Source organism: Grampus griseus (assembly GCF_964374135.1).
Source record: "Grampus griseus genome assembly, chromosome: 19".
In the NCBI taxonomy this organism is placed as follows: domain Eukaryota; kingdom Metazoa; phylum Chordata; class Mammalia; order Artiodactyla; family Delphinidae; genus Grampus; species Grampus griseus.
The window spans coordinates 46,674,126-46,695,942 of NC_139013.1; the positions used below are offsets into that span (position 1 = coordinate 46,674,126).

The 21,817-nt window shown below is 42.9% G+C and overlaps 1 protein-coding gene across 4 annotated transcripts; it reads right to left on the bottom strand.

The window, feature by feature from the left end:
- Positions 1-1,410: 1,410 nt before the first annotated feature.
- Positions 1,411-21,080, bottom strand: ADAT1 (adenosine deaminase tRNA specific 1; the record flags this gene model as incomplete). Of its 4 annotated transcripts, none has more annotated exons than XM_082677223.1 (9): positions 1,411-1,821; positions 4,637-4,723; positions 12,841-12,940; positions 13,472-13,617; positions 15,385-15,988; positions 18,727-18,857; positions 19,541-19,595; positions 20,560-20,628; positions 20,912-21,080. In XM_082677223.1, 9 exons carry the CDS (start codon positions 21,078-21,080, stop codon positions 1,689-1,691), a joined length of 1,494 nt encoding a protein of 497 aa, XP_082533349.1. The 4 variants fall into 4 exon arrangements, with proteins under 4 accessions (XP_082533349.1, XP_082533348.1, XP_082533350.1 ...); XM_082677222.1 differs by having other exon boundaries at positions 18,727-18,896; XM_082677224.1 differs by lacking the exons at positions 12,841-12,940; positions 13,472-13,617.
- Positions 21,081-21,817: the final 737 nt, after the last annotated feature.

Here is a 21,817-nt window from a genome sequence, read left to right on the forward strand (position 1 = left end):
TCCTGCAAGCCGCACGGCACAACCAAAAAAAAAAAAAGTTACAATGGTAAATTAAAAAAAAAAAAGAAAAAGAAAAACTTACGTATTACTTCTGTAATAAAAAAAAATTAAGAACATATGTTCACATGCAAACTTGTATATGAATGATTATAGCAGCACTATTCACAATAGCCAAAAAGTGGAAACAACCTAAATGTCCATCAGTTGATGATTAGATAAACAAAATGTGGTATATCCATAGAACTGAATATTATTTTTATTCCATAAAAAGGAATAAAGTACTGACTCATGCTACCAATTCACGTTATAACATCATGAATCTTAAAACATCATGTTAAGTGAAAGAAGGCAGTCACAAAAGACCACATATTGTATGATTCCATTATATGAAATGTTCAAAACAGGGAAATCCATAGAGACACAAAGTAGATTACTGTTTGCCCTGGAGCTGAGGGGGTTGAGGGGAAATGAGGAGCGGCTGCTAATGGATACTGTACTGGGTCAAACAGCATCCCCCTGCCTCCCCCAGATGAGAACAAAAATGTTCTAAAATTGATCGTGGTGATGTTTGCACACCTTTGTGGATATACTAAAACCCACCAAACTGTACACTTTAAATGGGTGAATTTTATGGTATGTGAATTATATGTCAATAAAGCTGTTATTTAAAATATTTAAAGGTATAAGGAAATACTGAAGAACCAACAATGACCTTGAGTAATCCCAACATGGAGAACTTCCACTTTTAGTCAATAAATTAGAGTGTGAAGAGGTTGAAAGTTAAACATTAGTTGTTAGTAAAAACAACATTGATTGCTAGCTCTGCTGCTGAATTACTATAGGGACTTTTGGCCTTTTAGACAGAACTCTTTCCATTGAAAGTCATAGGAAAACGGTCTCAAACAGGCTTACTCAAAACAACAATAGGAATTTATCTCACATAATTGAAGTCCAGAGTAGGCACTAGTTTCAGGCATCCAGACAAGGTCACGAGAGCTCTGATTCTCTCAGCTGTTTCCTTCATTGCCTTTGTTCTCAAGCTGGCTGTCTCTATGTAGTAGGCAACGGCAACCACAGGCAATCCCAAGATTACGTGGCGTTTATAGCTCCCGATACAAAAGGAGAGAGAATCTTACCTGATCACTCTGGCACTAGTTCCAGGACTGTTCAGGGCTGGCTCACATTCCTGGAGCCAAGGAGTAAAGTTCACTTCATCCAAGCATGGGTAAAGCAGGAAAGGGTGGTTCTCCAAAGGAAAAAAGACTGGATATACAAAATACATGTCCACTATGACAGGCGAAACTCTAAAACTTGCAGAGATTCAAACATCATCTCAGCCCAATAAGTACTTGCCAAGTCAATGTAGGAACAGACAAAATGGAGCTATTGCAGAGTACTTTTAAAGCATCACATTCCAAATTCTTATTCTTAGAGAAGCAATAAAACACAGGACACATACCAAGGTCATTAGCAAGATGCTGTTTTAGCAGTGAGCTACTTCAGTCAAGTATAGATTGTTCCATGTCCAGAATTCCATCCATCTCACACAGAAGAGATATTTTACTCTGGTAGATGGCAGTCTTTTTTTCCTGATCAGCCACAAGAAAAGCTAAGGCTTATCCAGCACGTAGGAAGAAGGCAGTCCAGAATGAATGAATGGAAAACACCCTGCTGCCAGTAAACTTTGCTCATTTAAATTGTTGATAATCCGGTGGGTTTCTGATCCAGGATCCAAATGCCTGCTTTCGGAGTGCGCTCCAGGCCTGCTGGTAAGTGGATGCGGCCTCCTTGTACTCATGGTACGTCACTAGCTTCTGCACCCTAATGCACACACACCACCAAGCACACAAGTTCTCACTGGACAGCTCACCACCGTGGCCAGCAAGACACCTCAGCAATAGGCTGGACAGATTTATTACAAGAGACTTAGGAAGCAGGAGGATTTTGTTATGCTGTCCTATGCTGACTCTTACCTCCTTTGTAGGGAATTCACTAGAAAACAGCATGGATTAAAACAGGTAAGAATAAACAGAATGCTAGTTTTGTCTGGTCCTGGTGGAATCAGATAAACAAGAATAACTGTATCTACTACTTGGTTTAAAATTTTCTATGTGTCTATAATTTCCACCATTAGGATCTAGCTGTTAGAAATTTCTCAACTGCATTTTCCCAAAGCACTTTCCATCTTAATCATATTCTCCTATGTACTGCCAGCCAATACCCCTTCCCAAATCCCTTAGTGTCTCTGACTGCTGAAGAATGGCCGACGTGCTGAATAATATCTATAATACTCACGCCCAGATCAAAAGATTTTCTTGTGACAAAGATTCTTTCCTTTGATCAAACTTGAGTCAGGCTCCTCTGAGCCCTCTTCTCGATCCAGCCCCGACCTTGAGCTCTGTCCTTGCCATCTCACAGCTGAAGAAACTGAGCCTCATGTCTCATTGAATCAGGTTTTATCCTGCTTCTACTCTTTCGTTCTTTGCCAAGATCTGAGGAGACCCAAGTTGTTTCTTCACTCACTTCAGCAAAGATTAAAGTTGCTAATGGTAGCAAACACTGATTTTCATTGTTTGATCAATTTCCCATAGCTTTTTGGTGGTTAATGGATGGGAACCACACACATGACAATGTTAAACTTTACCTGAGCCCTCAGTTCCCCAAACAAGCTATGGTTAAGAAATCTCCATCCCACACTTCTGTGTTGTGGGAAGTGGCTGACTGCAAAGAACCACCCTTCTTCATGGCTTAGACAGACTCATGAATGCCCCCCTCGCTTACCTCTAACAAGGCCAGACACAGACCCCATTCTTTGCCTCATAATGATTAGCTGAACTGTACCCACTGACAAAATCTCAACCACATGCCTGCTAATTTGACCAATTAGTTATGCTTCTCTCTTTCCCCCAGACCCCTGAACTTTGAGCCACTTTCAGCCTGAGCCAGCATCAGCATGTGTAACAAGCCCTTCTTTTAACAGCCCCTCCTGAGAATCAACACTTCCTGTTCAATTGTTCCATCACACTACCGGCTCGTCCTACTCCCCCATTCCCGGCTCTGTCTAACTTTGCTTCTCTCTCCGTATAAAAGAAAATTCCTTTGCACCTGCTCTTCAAGAGGCTTACAGATCTTAAGACTGCAGTGCCCTTGCTATTGCGTTAGTCCTCCTCCTATTGTAACAGGCCCTTTCCCTTATTACAATAATCCTTTTGAATGAAGTCTCTCCTTACCTAAGTCCAGATTTGTTTTTAAGTCACAGAATGTACGGAAACCCACCCAGTTCCAGTCTGATTCATTCTTCCAGACAAGAAACAAGCAAACTGACCATGGATGACGGAGGGCATCAATACTGACTGTAGGATGCATGATGGTGAAAACAGGTGGTAGCCTCTTCATATGGAAGCATATAGCTACGCCTTCGCTTCCCCACTGTTGTATAAAAAAGACTTTGGCTGATCATTGTTGTCAGTTCCTGGCAGGGAGCCTCTAAGCCCTTAGAATTCCCCTAATGATAGGAATGTCTTTGTTATTCATGGTGGACCCCTCAGATCACACCTAAGTTTTTGCTTAACGAGATGACTCATGGTGGGCCCTAGATAATTTCAGGATGGGCTGGCCATGCCAGAAAGACCAACCATGAGTTTAGAAAGTTGGGGCTTTGAGCCATCTGATATCAGTCTGACCTCCTGGGGTGGGGATGTTGGAAGGTGGAGACTGAGTTCAACCACATCATGTGGCCAACAATTCTATTAATCATGCTTATTGATGAAACCACACTAAACACGCTGAGCACTGAAGCTCAGGTCAGCTTCCTGGTTGGTGACAGAGAGTGACATGCTGGGAGGGTGATGCATCCTGGGGACACAGAAGTGTCAGGTTGGGGACCCTTGGAGACCTTGCCCTATGTGTCCCTTCTTTCATCTGGTCCTTATTTGTATCCTTCATAATAAAAGGTAATTGTAAGTATGGTGCTTTCCTGAATTCTGTGAGTTTTTCTAGTGAATTATTGAACCTGAGGGGGAAGTAGGAACCTGAGTTTGTAGTCAGTTGGTCAGAAGTGTAAGTGGCTTTGGGGCCCCCCCAGTATATGGCTGGTGTCCTGCAGTGAGGTCAGTTTGTGGGGGCTGTGCCCCTACCCTGTGAGATTTGGCCTAACTCTGGGTAGTTAGTATCTGAATTCCACCCACCCACCTGCCCCAGAAGTGGTTTTATAGTTCTCTACATTCCTGTTTGGAAAGTAATTTAAGTCTTCGAGCTTCCGTTCGCAAGCAGTGATGTGAACAAAAGAAAAAGAGAAGAGAATGATATTCCCAACAGAATCTATTGCTCCCCAAGCACTCACATTTCCACAATGCTGTGCATCTGGAGGTGGAACAAGAGGAGGGCCTGTAATGGCCCAGGCCCCAATTCTGCCCTTAGGCTCGTGTGACTCTGTATTATCAACTACCCATCTCCCACAGCTCAGATCATACACATATCTGCAAATGGGGCCATGGGGATTGAAGAGCATGTGGTTAGTAATAAGTACCTACTCGCCTACTGAACCACCATTCCTGCCAAAGCTTCCTGCCATTCATAAGCAGAATTAAACCAGAAGTCTTCCTAAATATGAAAAAACATAGGTCAATGGCATCACCTGAGGGAGTCTGGCCACTTGTCCTCTGAAATACTGCTTAGCAGCTTCTGGAATGATCTAAAGAGCTCTACTTTGCTGATTCGGGATCTGTTTGGAAAAAGAAGACCAAGAAGATTTATTAAGTGTTTACTATGTATCAGGCCCCTATCAAAGATACTGGGTTTCACATGGTATCTTTCTAGGTCTGAAGGTCCTGAGCCCCCATTTTCACCTTCTTGCACTTGGTAAGAAGAAAAATCCAGACCCAAGAGTCTGATTAGGTCGAGGGACAAAACTGATTCTCATCTTAAGAAATGTTATCAGGGACTTCCCTGGTGGTGCAGTGATTAAGAATCCACCTGCCAATGCCGGGGACACGGGTTCCATTCCTGGTCCGGGAAGATCCCACATGCCACGGAGCAACTAAGCCCATGTGCCACAACTACTGAAGCCTGCGTGCCTAGAGCCCATGCTCCGCAACAAGAGAAGCCACCGCAGTGAGAAGCCTGAGTACCGCAACAAAGAGTAGCCCCCGTTCACTGCAACTAGAGAAAGCCCATGTGCAGCAACAAACACCCAATGCAGCCAAAACAAACAAACAAACAAAAAACCTCAAAACTCTCAAGAAATGTTACCAGTAGTGAAATCATCAAGGTGACGGGCTGAAATGGGGTAAAGACAGAGGGGATTACTAAATTTTGCCCCCAAGGATACCCATCAGCTGTGTTTGGCTTCCTCCTTTCAAGGGAGCTGGCCCCTTGGGTAACAATGCTTACAAAGCTTTGGGACTTCCCTGACGGTCCAGTGGTTAAGGCTGCGCTTCCACTGCAGGGGGCACAGGTTCCATCCCTGGTCGGGGAACTAAGATCCCGCATGCCACATGGCGTGGCCAAGAAAAAAAAAAATCAGGAATAATACAAGGATACTTGCTATCACTGCTTTTATCCAACATTATACAGAAGGTCTGGCCAGTAAGACAAGAAATAAAAGGAATAAAGATTGAAAAGCAAAAAACAAGTCATTATTCGTAGATGATTGTGATATTGTCAGTTCTGGTCAGCACAATAAGTCAAGAAAAAAAAATAAAAGGAGTGGAGGTTTGGAAAGGAAATACTATTTGCAAAAGATAGACTATGTTCAAAAATTCCGAAAGAATGCCCAGATACTAGTAGAATAATAAGAGTTAGCAAGGTTGCTGGATACAAACATTAACTGTAAGAGAAATAAACAACAACAAAAAAGTTGATTGCAGTAGCAATGACCAGAAAATGAAATGAAAGGAAATTACTTAAAACAGCATCTGTGGTAGCCAATCTCTGAATGGTGATTCTTACCTCCTGGAATTCATGCCATTATGCAATCCCGCCCCACACCGAATAGGGGTTATGTGAATAACCATTAGGAGATTGGGTTGGAGTGTGACTTCTGAGGCTACTCACAAAAGACTCTGTGGCTTCTGCCTTGCTCTCTTGGATTGCTTGCTCTGGGGAGAAACCGGCCATCATGTTGTAAAGACGAATACTTGTAGGACTATGGAGAAACCCAAATTGAGAGGAACTGAGGCCTCCTGCGAGCAGCCAGCACTGACTGACCTTGCAGCCACATGAGTGAGCCATTTTGAATCTGGATCCTCCAGCCCCAGTCAAGCCTTTGATGACTGTAGTCTTGGTTGACATAATGGATTGCAACCTCATAAGCCCCTGAGTCAGAATTATCCAGCTAAGCTCCTCCCAAATTCCTGACGCACAGAGACTGTGAAATAATAAATGTTAATTGTTTTTTTAAGCCACTAGGTTTTTTTTTTTGGGGGGGGTGTAATTTGTTACACAGCAACAGATAACTAATACATCATTCAAGAAATAAATCTAATAAAAGATGTGAAAATTTATGTGAAGAAAATCATAAAACTTTACTGAAATATATGTAAGAAGACCTAAATAAGTGAACATTCAAAACTGCTTGTTTTAAATTTGGGGCACAACTGCCAATTTGGCACCAGCATTATATAAAAAGATATACACCATATTCCTGGTTTGAAGACTTAACAATAAAAAATGTCAATTCTCCCCAAACTGAACTTTAAAAGTCTAAGAAAAGCCAAGACACTCTTGAAAGACAAGGCAAGAGGACTTTCCCTAACAAATATCATCTTATTATAAAACTACAGTTATTAAGAGTATGGTTTTGGTGCAGGGAAAAACAAACAAACCAATGGAACAGAACAGAATGCCCAGAAACAGATCGATCTATCTATCTATCTATCTATCTATCTATCTATCTATAAAATACAGCTATTCTATATAATACAGATACATACAGATATTCTACATTTGATATGTGTTCACTTAAAACATGTAGATTTCAATAAAATTACTACAGTTTCTTTTTCTATCAAGAGTAGAAAATAAAATGAGTTTCTCTGACAGAGAGCTTGTATTGTATATGAGAGTCTTTTATACATACTATGTATTGGGTCATTGCAGGTGGACTAGAAAGATGGTAGAGAAATGATATTTCTCATATTTTTTTTTCCATTCAATTAATAAAGTGGCCTGGTAGAGCTAATAAGGAGTTGTAGCTAAAGCTGCCACTAAGTAAGAACTGTCAGATTGAAATATCAATCCCCTTGAACTGAAAATGAACTTAAATTATAGAACTAAAATACTGTGCAAGTGTTTATATGACTGCACTAGAACTGAAAATTATTACTCAAGAAGAAAATAATCTGACTGTTCAATATTAGTGAAAATATATCCAAAGGGTGGTCACCAAAGGCAACTGTAATGTTAAATCTTTTATTCATGTAGTAGTTTAAGTGTGAATAATACTGACTAATTCATATTGACTGATTAGACAATTAATTACTTTTAGCCAAGCCTTACAGCTTTACATAATACTTTGTGTAGCTCATTCACTGGTGCACCAACTACTTATATGTAGCTAACACCTCAAGGACTTGTAAGAAACCATCAAACATACATGCTTCGAACATGGAGTTTAGATGCTGATGTTATTCTCCTGTAAAAGAACCAGCGCAATTTGAAGAGAAATTATTCTATATATTGGAGCAGGGAAGTGATGGTCCTGGAAAATCTCATACAGGACAAAGAAACGAGGCTCTCTGGCAGCTCCCTATGCTTTCTAGGCCTAAGCATAAAAAGAGAGACAAAGAAGTTTATAGCTAATAGAAACATATTAAGTGTAAAGCCAGGAGGCCATGACCCTCAAAAAAGGGAGACTTAGAATTTTTTTCTTTTCAGACAACTAGCACTATATCAGGATTGGTTTACCCAGCTGAAAACAAACATTATTTATGTTTTATTGTATGTCTGTCTTCAGGCAGATAAGTTGATATGTTCACTGTTACTCAGAATCAAAGATTTCATCTCCAGATTCAAGACTCTGAAAGTTTTGGTGACATGACCACACATTTTATTGCTCAAGAAGTCCAGAGAGTCTTACAGACTCAACATTTCCACTGTCCACATCACTCAGAATCAGCAAAAGAGGAACATCAAAAAATAAACTAATATCTTGCCCGGGATGCTCACATTTCCCTTTGAAATACTGATAGGTGAGCCCATGAGACTTTTGCTATAACCCAGTGGCTACCGATGTACAACTACGAGAGAAAATTTGGCTATATTATTACAGAACATTAATGAAATATGTCAAGGCATTTCATTCACAAGCCTTAGTAATCAACCATGCCACGATCTGTAGTCTGGAGATGGGATCCACTCAAGGTTCATTAAAGAAATACAACACTTAAACCTCACTGGAAGGTGGCACACTGGATTCTATTTACCACCAACACTGGGCCAAGTGTCAAGGCCTCCAGTGTCACTGTGAAAAGCCATCAGTGACAGCTTAACAGCTTCTTGAGACCAGATCTGTAAAATGTTTTCAACATTATTCCCTCTGGAGGAGCAAATGGCACTTTCTCTTATGAATGCTTTTGGTCTAAGTCACCTCATGAGTAATGTTAAGGTGTTATATCTCCCTCCAGAGAAGTAAGACCTTTCTCAAGACTTGTTCAACAGCAGAACAGAGTGACCATAATAGTAATTCCTCTGTCAAAGAGGCCCACCCAAAAATAACCAATGATGTCATCTGTGGAGCAAAATAATCTTGGTGGCCGCTAGCTGCTATGCTCCAACAAGCCCTAGTTCCTTTTAACAGTGAGGATTACATTCTTAGATATTAGTCTTCCTGGTGAGCTGGTTAACACTACTGGTTGGTGTATCAAAGAGCTAGGAAAGCTATACATACATAATTTTTTAAAGATTACACATTCACATTTCAACCTAGCCCTATCTTTATTCTAACATACTTAGACACGCTTAGTTTTTGTTTGTTTTTGTTTTTTTTAATCTCTTACCCTTCTCTTTTATAATCCAATGAGCCACGTAATGATCTCTCCAGGATGCTCTGGTAGCTCATCTGGGAAGGGAAGAGAATATGCCTCTTCAGGGCAAAGAGAATTTAAAAGGATTTGCCGAGCTTCCCTGGTGGCGCAGTGGTTGAGAGGCCGCCTGCCGATGCAGGGGGCACAGGTTCGTGTCCCGGTCCGGGAAGATCCCACATGCCGCGGAGCGGCTGGGCCCGTGAGCCGTGGCCGCTGAGCCTGTGCGTCTGGAGCCTGTGCTCCGCAACGGGAGAGGCCACAACAGTGAGAGTCCCGCGTAACGCAAAAAAAATTAAATTTCTTGAAAATGAGGGTCCTTTATCTGATTCCTGTTATTATCTCATTGTTTGCAATAAACACAAAGACTTAAAATAAAATATTACCTTTGAGTGTCGCACTAGTATTTTAAATGGTTCCAACATCCCAGTCTTGAGTTCATACTCCAGATCATTCTAAAAAAGGTGGTTCCAGGATAGCACTCAGGAATGAGAAGTGAGAAAAACCCACTCTCCCCAGCAGCTGTTGGTCTTTAAAATTAAAGTAACTTTGACCCTTTCAAACATAATGTGCAGGGGCTTCCCTGGTAGCGCAGTGGTTGAGAATCTACCTGCCAATGCAGGGGACACAGGTTCGAGCCCTGGTCTGGGAAGATCCCACATGCCACGGAGCAACTAGGCCCGTGAGCCACAACTACTGAGCCTGCGCGTCTGGTGCCTGTGCTCCACAACAAGAGAGGCCATGATAGTGAGAGGCCCGCGCACCGTGATGAAGAGTGGCCCCCACTTGCCGCAACTAGAGAAAGCCCTCGCACAAAAACGAAGACCCAACACAGCCAAAAAAAAAAAGTGTCTTAAAAAAACCCAAAACACATAATGTGCAGATTCATTTGATGACTGAAGAAGAAATCTATCTTAACAAGATGTCTACTGCAAGCCCTGTACCATGTTAGAGGCACTCTCATTCAATTTTCACAACATTCCCGTGTGACAGATACTATGAGTTACCCTTGCTTTATTGTTAGGGAAGTTGAGGCCCAGAGAGGTAAAGTAATTTGCCCAATTCACACACTTGGGGGGAAAGGGAGCCAGGAATTAAACATCAGTCTCTTGAACTGCAAAGCTTCTGCTCTTTCCACCATGAACTTACTCCTGTATGGAGTCTGCCTTCTAAATGGAGAGACATCCACAACATGTCAGATACCTCAGATCATCTACTCCAATATCCTTGTTTTACAGATATGAACATACTGAGGCCCAGAGAGCTACTGGACTTGTCCAAAGTCACCTGACAACTGGAGACGGAGCCAGGGTGAGAACACGGGGCACTCCCAATCACACATAAAACACTGACATATTGGGATAAACTGGAAAACAGCACTTTAGGAATCTGGAGAAAAGATAGTAATTTTGAGCCAGAAAGAAGTCGTAAGGAAAGCTTTTAAGGTAAAAGATGGTGTAGGTTCACAGTGAAGAGCATTTAGACTTGAGCAAAGCAGCAAACTGAAGCCACAGGCAGGTGGGTGGGGCCAGTATGGGTTGCTGCTAGCCTGTCACTTACAGTAAAGGCAGAGCTCAGCAGGAAGTGTGCTCCCTGTCCCTTGTGACCTGCTCTGCTCACACATCGTGGCCTGTGGTTAACTGCTGGTTCCCGGAGAGATGCAGACAATGGCCTGAAGCAGGGAGGCCCTTGAGAAAAAACTGGTTAAAAAATTTCTACCCCTAACAATTTTGTAAATACTACTCAATTCAACAGCTCAGGCCACCAAGAGGCAGGCTGGGTCTGCTGTATAGGCCATTTGAACCCTGCTTAGTGTCTGTGAAGAAAAAAACTTTTTTTTTTTTTAAGTCTAAAAAGATGTAAGTTATTATTATTTCCATTGAGGGAGACAAATAAGCATGTCAAAAAGAAAAGAAACAAATCCACATGTGAACTTAATTACAATACAACTTTTTTTTTTTTTTTTGCAGTACGTGGGCCTCCCACTGTTGTGGCCTCTCCCGTTGCGGAGCACAGGCTCCGGACGCGCACGCTCAGCGGCCATGGCTCATGGGCCCAGCCGCTCCACGGCATGTGGGATCCTCCCAGACTGGGGCACAAACTCGTGTCCCCTGCATCGGCAGGCGGACTCTCAACCACTGCGCCACCAGGGAAGCCCCAATACAACTTTTTATAAGGGCATAATAAAGAAATGGAAAAGCCACTTAGAATGAAAAGAACTACCTATAAATTGTGGGAGTCCTACAACAGTCACTCAGAGGCAGCTCAATCCAAACAGATGGAAATGCCTTTGGTGGGGAGGCTGCTACCCCATAGCCCCACCCACCCTCGTGTTATTGCAGACCCTCTGTGGCTCACTGGGAGGGAAAAGCAGAGGGGGCAAGATGAATATTTAACAAAAGAAGAACCAATAAGGCAGATGCATGAAACTCCAAACACACAATCATGAAACCCAAGTCTCATGTCCAACAGATCATATGCTCCACATTTCAATAAAAGCCAATTTGAAGATACAAAGTGTTGTTTTCATGGCACCCTTCTTGCCAGTCTGATCACTGTGCAGCTTCATAAATGATTCTCGGGTTCCAGCCTTGACCCACTAAACCAGAATCTCTAGTGGTAAAGCCCAAGAAAGTGTTCCTTTAAAAATCTCCCAGGGGAAAGAACAGTCTTTCCAAGAAATGCTGAGACAAGGACATCCACATGCAAAAGAATGTAGTTGGATCCCTACCTCACACCTTATAAAAAATTAAATCAAAATGGATCGAAGTCCTAAACATAAAAGCTAAAACCATGAGAAGAAAACACAAAGTAAATCTTTGTGACAATGGTTTCTTACATATGATACTAAAAGCACAAACCATGAATTACAAAAATAGATAAAATGGACTTCCTTAAAATTTGAAACTTCTGTGCTTTAAAGGACACTTTCAAAAACTGAAAAGACAATCCACAGAACTGGAGAAATTATCTGAAATATATATCTGATAAAGGACTCATATCCAGAATATATAAAGAAATCTCTCAAATCAACAATGAAAAGACAAATAAACCAATTTAAAAAATGGGCAAAAGATCTGAACAGATATTTCTTTAAAGAAGATATACAAATGGCTAATAAGTACAGGAAAAGATGCTCAACATCCTTAGTTATTAGAGAAATGCAAATCAAAACCACAACGAAATAGAACTTAACACCCACTAAAATGATTACAAGACAGACAATAACAAGTGTTGGAAAGGATGCAGGATAATTGAAATACTCATACATTGCTGATGGAAGTTTAAAATGGTGCAGCTGTTTTGTAAAACAGTTTGGCAGTTCCTCAGAAGTTAAACATAAGGTTATCCCATGACCCAGCAATCCCACGCCTAGGTATACCCAAGAGAGTTGAAAACAAATGTCCACCCAAAAGCTTGTATATGAATGTTCAGAGCAGAATTATTATTTATAATAGCCAAAAAGTGAAATAACCCAAATGCCCACCAAAGGATGAACAGATAGGGGCTTCCCTGGTGGCGCAGTGGTTGGGAGTCCGCCTGCCAATGCAGGGGACATGGGTTCGAGCCCTGGTCCGGGGAGATCCCACATGCCGTGGAGCAGCTAGGCCCATGTGCCACAACTATTGAGCCTGCGCTCTACAGCCTGCGAACCACGGCTACTGAAGCCTGCGCGCCTAGAGAAAGCCCGCGTGCAGCAATGAAGACCCAATGCAGCCAAAAAAAAAAAAAAAAAAAAAGAAAGAAAAAGTTCTGGAATTAGAGGGTGGTGAGGTGTGAATACACTGCCACCATCTCCTTCTGCCCCAATATGCTATACCTGGCTTGAAGGCGTTCGATTCCTTTCTTTGTTGTTCCCTGCGGAAAGCCATTGGCGGTGACATCCAGTGGCTGCTCAGGAACTGCACTCCAGCTGATGGCTATGAAAAGATAAGATTCTGGGGTTAAAACTGTTCAGTTTTCTGTAAATGTCAGAGGTATTTTAATAAAAATATTCCCCTACCACTGAAGACTCATGAGAGCTGGATATGATGCCAGAGACAGTGGCTGCCACTCTGATGCCTGGCCTCCAGAATACAACAGTATAAGTGGTTCATGATTCATCATCACCACCACCACCACCATCATCATCATAGCTAACAATCACTGAGTATTTATTATATGATGAACAAAGTAAATGCATGAAACAGAATTTCTCATTTATTCTTCGTAACAACCCTGACAAATGATATTCTTATCCGAAGATGAAGGAACTGAGGCTAAGAGAGGACAAGTTGCCCAGGGTCATAAAGAGTATGAACTTGACCCAGTGTGGGTATCTCCTGAGCCCATGTTATTGGCCACTTGAGTGGTAAACTGCTACCCCAGGCTGGGAGGATGCAGTCCCTTCCAGGCCACTCTAATGTCCAGGGACAAGTTACTCCAGAGCAAGTGGAACATGGATCCCTTACCTGCCCCACAAGGAACAAGTCGGCCTTGGCTCTCAGCCTTTTTTGCCTGTACTGCACAGCGGCTCTGTTCAAATAGTAAATCTGACTGCTGTAGTTTCACTTCTTGAACTCCAAAGCCTTCAGGTAAAGCTGAGACATTCTGACACCTAAACGTGAGGGGAAAGGCATGTAGTTTAGGCTCACTCATCGAGAAAGAGAGTATCTTGGACTGTGGACCACATCACCACCCATGTCTCAGTGGGAGGCAAAGGCCTTAGAAGGTGTGTGGATTTATTTATGGGGAGGATGGTATAGGAGGTTGTGACAGAATAGAATCCAGATCCTATGAACCTTATGGCTGAAGAAAGATCTCTTCCATCACTCTGAAGTGACAGCTATAAACTGAGTCACCACCCCTCAGGGACTTCAGTAACACCGAACTCCATTTCTCATATTGAGAAACTCCATTTCTCTTTCACAGATTTGAAAACCTTAAGAAGAAATACTAACCCGTCGGCATCAGCTTCCTAGGGAGTCCTTAAAACAGGCCAGAAACCAAAATTATACTATAATATAAAAGCTTCATTTTTTCCTCTTGAATATTTCACACAAACTAGATGCCAACATGTAGTGGGTCTAGAGCTGAGCAGACAGCAACTTAAAGTCTTGGAATCAAGAAAACATGGAAAACAGAAAATGTCTTGGGCACAGTGCCTAGGATTGCCTTTTTTTTCTTAACATATTTATTGGCATATAGTTTATACACCATAAAATTCACCCATTTAAAGTTATAATTCAATTTTTTAAGTATAGTCACAGAGTTGTGCAACAAGCACTGCAATCTACATTTTCGTCACCCCGATGAGAAATCCTGCACCTAACGGCAGTCACTCACCATCCCCTTCTCCAGCCCCTGGCACCCATGAATCTACTTTCTGTCTCTATGGATGTGCCTATTTTGGACATTTCACTCCATGAAACCATACAACATGTGGCCTATTTCACTTAGCATAAGATTTTCAAGATTCATCCATGTTGTGACATGTATCAGTCCTTCATTCCTTTTTGTGGCTGAGTAACATTCCACCGCAGGGAGCTACCACCTTTTGTTTATCAATTCACCAGCTGATGGACATTTGGGTTGTTGCACATTTGGGCTATTATGACTAATGCTGCTATGGAACATTCATGTACAACTTTTATGTGGATGTATGTCTTTATTTCTCTTGTGTATGTACCCAGGAGTGGAATTAGTGGGTCATATCCTGGGGTTGCTTCCAACAGTCAGCTTTAGGACTGGTACATTTGACAAGGGCCCACAGGCCTCCTCTGGTCATGGCCTTATCTGCCCTCAGTTACTACAGCATTAATCAGGTTTGGCTGCCCTTCTTCAGGGAGACCACGCTTGAGTGGTCATCATTTGTCTTTTTTTCTTTTTAAAAAATTAACAGTAATGTCTGAAGGTTTTTAAACATTATAACAGCAATATATGCACACTGCAGAAAAATCAGAAAATAGAATAATCACAAAGAAGAAAAAATCACCCGTAATACCACAACTCAGTGGTAATCATATTAATACCTTGGTGTATATCCTCCTATAAATTTTTTCTATGGGCATATATACTTTAAGACCAAAACGAACTCATTTTACCTTCTAAATTGCTCTTTAAACATTATGAGCATCTTTCCATGTTAAATATTCATCAATATTAGTTGTAGCAAAAATCACAATCTTCTATTGCTGGCCATTTCAGTGGTTTCCTCTTTTTTTCCCTTAAATTAGTACACACAAAGCTAAATATTTGAGCACTTTCTTAATTATTTCCTTAAAACAAATTCTTAACTCTTTGTACGTATGTATGTATGTCCAGGCTCTTTGCACATATTCTCAGACTGCTTTTTGGAAAGACTGTTCCCTCCCTGCCCTCTCACCTCCCAATCAGTGCTCTCTGCATGGCCTCCTGGCTGTACGGGCACTTCCCAATGACCACAGCTGACAGGTAGATGGGCTCTTCTAGGAAGTGCATCAACAGTGCCCCCTGGCATCCGAGGACGTTCCACCGTGCCAGCTTGTCACTGCAGGACATGGAGCAAGTCCTGTCCCCCCGGCCTGGCTTCACTCGGAGCAGCCCCACCCGGTGATAGGCAGCACCAGGCTTCCCTGAGTCTCCAGCTTCCCCAGGCACACACTTGGCTCCGGTTCTATAAACGTCCACCACTTTGGCGCCACCGGGGGCCATTCCAGTGACAGTGGCTAGTTCCTCTGCAGTGAGATTAGAGCTGCTGACATCTGGTGAATTAGGGCCACTTTCCTGGCTGCCAAAACTCTGATGGTGAGCCATACCATCAGGAGTCCTGGGCTCAAGCCTCATCTTTTTGGTCACAGGACTATCTGAGTCTTCACATTTCCTTTTATCTTCAGGAGCTTCTAGGTTACCACTAGCTTCTACTGATGGATTATTGGCCCAATCTCTACTGACAGGACAGCAAGGCTGATCTTCAAACTCAAGCATTGGAATGATGGAGGCATCCCCACCTGTAGGAGAAGAAATCACTTAAACCAGTGGTTCTCAAAGTGAGGCCACCAGACCAGCCACATCCCTTGGGAACTTGATAGAAATGCAAATTCTTGGGACCCACAGTAGCCCTGTTGAATCAGAAACTCTAGAGGTGGTACCTAGCAGTCTGTTTTAACAAGGTCTCCAGGTGATACTGATGCAACGTCAAGTTTGAGAACCACTGACTTAAATGAAGCTTAATTCTATTCTCCCAGCTACCTGAGATGAGTTAAGAACACTTGGCCAAATTTCCCTAACAAGAATTCTCTGAGGTTCTTGCTGAAGACCGTATCCTAGACCCAGTGAGCTAGCCTCTCTCAGTGGGAGGAGTCTTGAAGACTGAATTGTTTAACAAAGATCCCAGGTGATTCTTACCACAGAAGTTTTGGAAACACTAGATTAGACCAAGGTTTCTCAACCTCCACGTTGACATTCTGGGCCAGATAATTCTTTGCCACGGAGGCTTGCCCCATATATTACAGGATGTTTAGCAGCCTCCCTGGTCTCTACCTACTAGATACCAATAGCACCCCTGAGTCTGACAATCAAAAATGTCTGCAGATGCTGCCAAATGTCCCCTGGGCAGCAGAATGATCCTGAGTTGGGAACCCCTGGCTTAGAATGAGCACAGTTTCTCAAGTGCATTTTGTGGAATATTATTCCATAAGATGCCTTGGAAAACAAAAGTGGATGGTTGATTTCAGGGTTAAATAAGTTTGGCAAATAATGCTCACAATTTCCCCATCTTGCATATCCTCACAGTAAAGACTCACAGTAAATTACACAACTGGTGTTTCCCCAAGCTGGTTTAGAGGTTTCTGACCCACTCTGTGTTTACAGGTAATCAAAGAAAACCAGAGATCAGTAAAAAGCACACCGCCCCTGTGAGAAGGGAGCTTCTTCTTCAAACACTAATGTGTATTGCTTTTCTAAAGTGTGTAAATAATATGTCTGTGGTCTTTATAACCTAAGAGTGGGAAAGGCAAGAGATGCAGAAGTGGGAGTGTTGCCAGAGAGGCTGGCTGGCAGGCTTCCAGAGACCTCACAAGGTGACAGTGACTTTGGAGAATTCCCCAGGGCCCACCTCCCACTCTGAAGGCTCAGAGATTTGATCTTGACAGATGCCTGAACTCAAGAGGCTGACTCATGCTAATACAGCTCACAAGTACCAGTCTGAAGTAGCCAATCCAGGCACCAACTTATCAATTAGTAATGAGGAATAAATGCCAAGGGCGCCAAATAGTCACATTCTCTAGGTAGTGTTCTTTCTCCCTGCAGACAAACCATCGGTGGACATCACACTGTAAAAGATTACCCATCACCCTGGGAGTTAGATCAGTGGTTCTAAATTTTGATTTCAAAGACCAGTAAAATCTCCAGAAGATTTTAAGACAACTAGAGTGTTGACAACTTTTTATTCCACCAAGTAAGATCTTTAAAAATCCTATTTATCATTATTTTAAAAATGCATAAAAATCTCATAACCTTAAAATGGAAGGAAATTAGTGTTTTGAAAAACTCACTGAGTAGTCCTGATTTTTCTCATCTGGCCATGGACCAGTACACTCTCACAAAGCAGTACCAGCCTGCAGACCACTGATTTATGTCCTCTGATTAGGCGGTCAGGCCAGCTGTGATCTCCAGATGTATCTCTCTCCACAGGAATGCTACACCTCCCGCTGGGATCAGTCAGGCCCTGGCTATTCAAAATGTGATACATGGGCCAATACCACTGGCACCACCTGGGAGTTGGTTAGAAATGAAGACCTCCGGCTCTACCCCAGACCTACTGAATTTGAATCTGCATTTTAACAAGATCCCTGGGTGATTTATATGCATATTACAGTTTGATAAGCACTGAGTTAGGAAACAACCTATCAGGGCACTGCTAAGAATAGAGTATGGATGAGTCCTCCCTCCCTCTGTATGTCATTTTCCTGTTCTTTCATAAGCTATATTATATTTTTGATTTGAGTTATGATCTTCAGTTATTGTCTCTTAAGAGTGATCACCTATCTGCTCTAATTGCATAGTTAATTTTAAAATTTAATACTCAGGGGACAATATTATATCCTTATTTCAAAGTTTTTAGGGTGACGAAATTTTACTACCATCCCTGAACTGTTGTCTACAAAGGGTAGAAATTATTCCCAATTTTCAAGACAGAAAAACAAAGGAGAGAAAATCAGCCAGGTCTGCTCTTCCTGCCTAATGCAACCAGAGCACCTGAACATCCCCTTACAACTCATCAAAATTTACCTTAACTAACCATGACTGTCTACATTTCCTAAAAAACTAAAGGGTAAGCAAGGGACTAGTCTTATTCACTGCTACATAACCAGTATGTCACACTTGCCTGACAAGGAGTAGAAAATTTATGTTTAATGAATGAATGAAATGAGTTTCAGGATAAATCACCATAGAACTCAGGGCTTTGGACCTCTAAGCCCTCTTGTTGGTTTTGGACCTTGTGGGGTCTCAGCTTTAAGCTTCCAAATCCTGCTTGGGAACTGAGAACTGAATAATAGTATGAGTGAAGCTCCCTCCACTTTTCCTTGGTAGAGACGTGATTAGGCACACTGGGCTGTTCACAAAAAGGGACTATAAATGGTTGTAGCTACACTTCATCTAAGGTGTTTTTTTGAGAAACTATGGATAAGACAACAATAAGGAAGCAGACAATGTAACATGAATCCAAAGGCATTAATATACTTACAGGGTGTATGGCTGGAGAAAAACACAAACAAGAGGTCTGGTCTGAGTTTCCACAGTTCTCTCTGAGTTCCTGGGACAAAGATGGAATCCTCCTTCAGGGTGGCTGCCAAGTGGAGCTGATGGAGAAGGTACCTAATGGGGTGCAGGATGTTATCAGAACGAACAACCAGTCTCTGTGGTAAAGGGAAAGACTCTGGTTGCGTGATTACTAAGAAAGAAAGAGATACTGCAGGCCAATGGGACTGGTAGCGATTTGGAATTATGAGAATGACCTAGCCCAGTGATTCTCAAAATGCGGTTCCTGAAACAGCAGCATCAGCATTGGCTGGAATTTATTAGAAATGCAACTTATCAGGCTCCACCCGGATCTGCTGAATCAGAATCTCTGGGGATGGGCCCAGTTATCTGGGTTTTTTTTGTTTGTTTTTTTTTTTGTTTTTTTTGGCGGCCTCTCACTGTTGTGGCCTCTCCCGTTGTGGAGCACAGGCTCCGGACACGCAGGCTCAGCGGCCATGGCTCACGGGTCCAGCGGCTCCGCGGCATGTGGGATCTTCCCGGACCGGGGCACGAACCCGCGTCCCCTGCATTGGCAGGTGGACTCTCAACCACTGTGCCACCAGGGAAGCCCTGGGTTTTAACAAACCCTCTAGGTGATTCTGATGCACATCAAGCATGAGAACCACTGTCTAGACGAGCACTATTTTAAGTGCAGTTCAGAGGCCTACATAATCAGTATTACCTAGGAGCTTATTAGAAATGCATATTCTGGGGCCCCCACCCAACCTAAATCAGACTCTTTCGGGATATAGCTTTACCTTTGGAAGCTTCTTCTGGCTATGACCTCAGCATGGCTATCATTGAGGATGTCTCCTGCGGCAAAGACAGGACATTAGTGAAAACATATGGAACCTGGAGATTCCCTGGTTCCTAAAAGCAGAACATAGTAGCTTCTCCCAGCACCCAGAATGACCACGTAGCTCCTGGAGGGCTTTGCCAGAAAGTTTTACAATCATTACTGGCAAAGCATTTACAGCAGGGTTTCCTCAACTACTGACATTTAGGGTTGGAAAATGCTTTGTTGAATGGGGCAGGGGGGCGCTGTCCTGGGCTTTGCAGGATGTTTAGCAGCATTCCTGGCCTCTACTCACTAGAGACCACTAGCATATTCCCCTCTCCCCAGTTTTGACAACAAAAATGTCTCCACATATTGCCTAATGTCTCCTGGAGGGCAAAATCTCCCCTAGCTGAGAACCCCTGATTTATAGGGAAATCTTTATCTGGAGGAGAAGAGTCCAGATCTTTTGTACCCTCATGCCATACTTGTGCTCATAGTGATAAAATTCCATCGAATTCTATCAATAGTGGTCCTGGAACAGCTTCATCATATCCAGGAGGAAAGGCTAGGAGAATGAGGAGAGCAAACTGGAGGAGGAATCTGTTAACTGGCAACCAGAAGGTGAAGATGCCAGACCTCTAAGGGATTTCCATATTCTTTCTGGTGCCAAAATCTCCATTTAATTAAAGATTGCTTTGTGGGGCTTCAGATCTAATATGGAATAGCTAAGCCCAGGCAACTTTTGGTTTGAGCATGAAAATACTGGCCAACTTTCAAGCCACTCAGAAAGATGTTCTTGGTGGCCTTTGCTTCCACAGCTTACTTCCATTCTTTAAATGAGTTCTGTCCTTTCAAGTGGAGCGACAGTCAGTGGGAAGTGAAAGGTCAGCCACCTAGCGATATTGCCCCTTTGCTCTGCCGAGAAGAGGAACGGATGACATGCACACTGGTTTCCAAAAGCTCCCTAACAGGCCCTGTTCAGACCCCACCGGGGCTTACCGCTCTTCCTCATTTTGGACTGGCCTATGCATTTGGTTCCTGTTCCCATTGAGACAACTTCCTTTGTCACTGAGGGGGAAAAAAAAAATCATTAAGTGTGCTCTCAGAATCTGAATGATCTATAGGTTTGATAAGTCTGCACATTGAGTCCCCCAAAGGCTGACTCAACTGTGCACTGCGTTTCCAGCACGGCCATCTACCACCACCAGAGGTACACCGCCCCCTGGCGGGGAGCAGCGGAACATGCCCAATATCGCGGTTTACACCCAACCGCCATCGTCCCTGCCTAACCCTGTGTAGTTCTACCATCTCCTACAGGGAGAGACAGCGTTCCAGGGAGAAAAGGTCTCACCTTGCACCGGTCTGTCAGGGCGGTCGCAGGCCTGGTCAGCTGTAGGTTGTATCTTCACCACGGCTGCCAGCAACGTCCACTCGCGGTTGGGCTCGGGCTTCCCTTGCTTGGGCAGCATGCTCCCATAGTGCTCATAACAGAGCCGCGCAATCTCATCCGCGGTCCACATGGTGTGAGCTGGTGCTGAGGCCCTGATCAAAACCCACAACCATCAGAAGGGCAGAAAGGAGAACGAATGCAAGATGCTAAAACCCTGCACCGGTGCTTCAACAGGCATTCAGATATAGCCCATTCATGTTCATACTGAGGTTTCTCAGTTCAGAACCCTATGTATCATCTTCTCCTACTACCCCTCTGCCTTCTTTTCATCTTTAATGAAAGACTAAAGAAGTCCCAAATCTCACAACACCAGAAGATACCCTATTTCTTCAAGCTGCTTTTTTTCTTCTTCTAATGTTATATATTTGACATGTTTCTAATGAATCTGAACCTAACTACTCAAAATGAAAGCACATGAGAGGGAAGTATCCTTGTTACTGCAATTTTCATTTGGAAATAGCATGTAAAATAGCTGAGGCTGCAGACCTCAGCTTGCTTGGGACAGACCCTCACCATACAAAGTTTATCTTTCCGGGGAAAAGGTTTTTCTTTTCCGTCCTCTTTTTCAGACGTTTTACTTGTCATTCCGTCATAGCAGATAGTTTACCTCCCTCTAGTAAACCTCCACTGATGCCCCCATCAGGAAAGCAACCTTTTAATTTCTTCTACAGCGTTTTATGATGCAGAGGGGAGAAGTGACAAGAGTCTAGTAGTTTCTCACCAGTCAAGTGTTCTGCTTCTCAGAGTGTGTCCTTTGGAGTTAGCATTTCCGGATTCTCATCCTGCTTTTGCTACAAAGTAACTGTG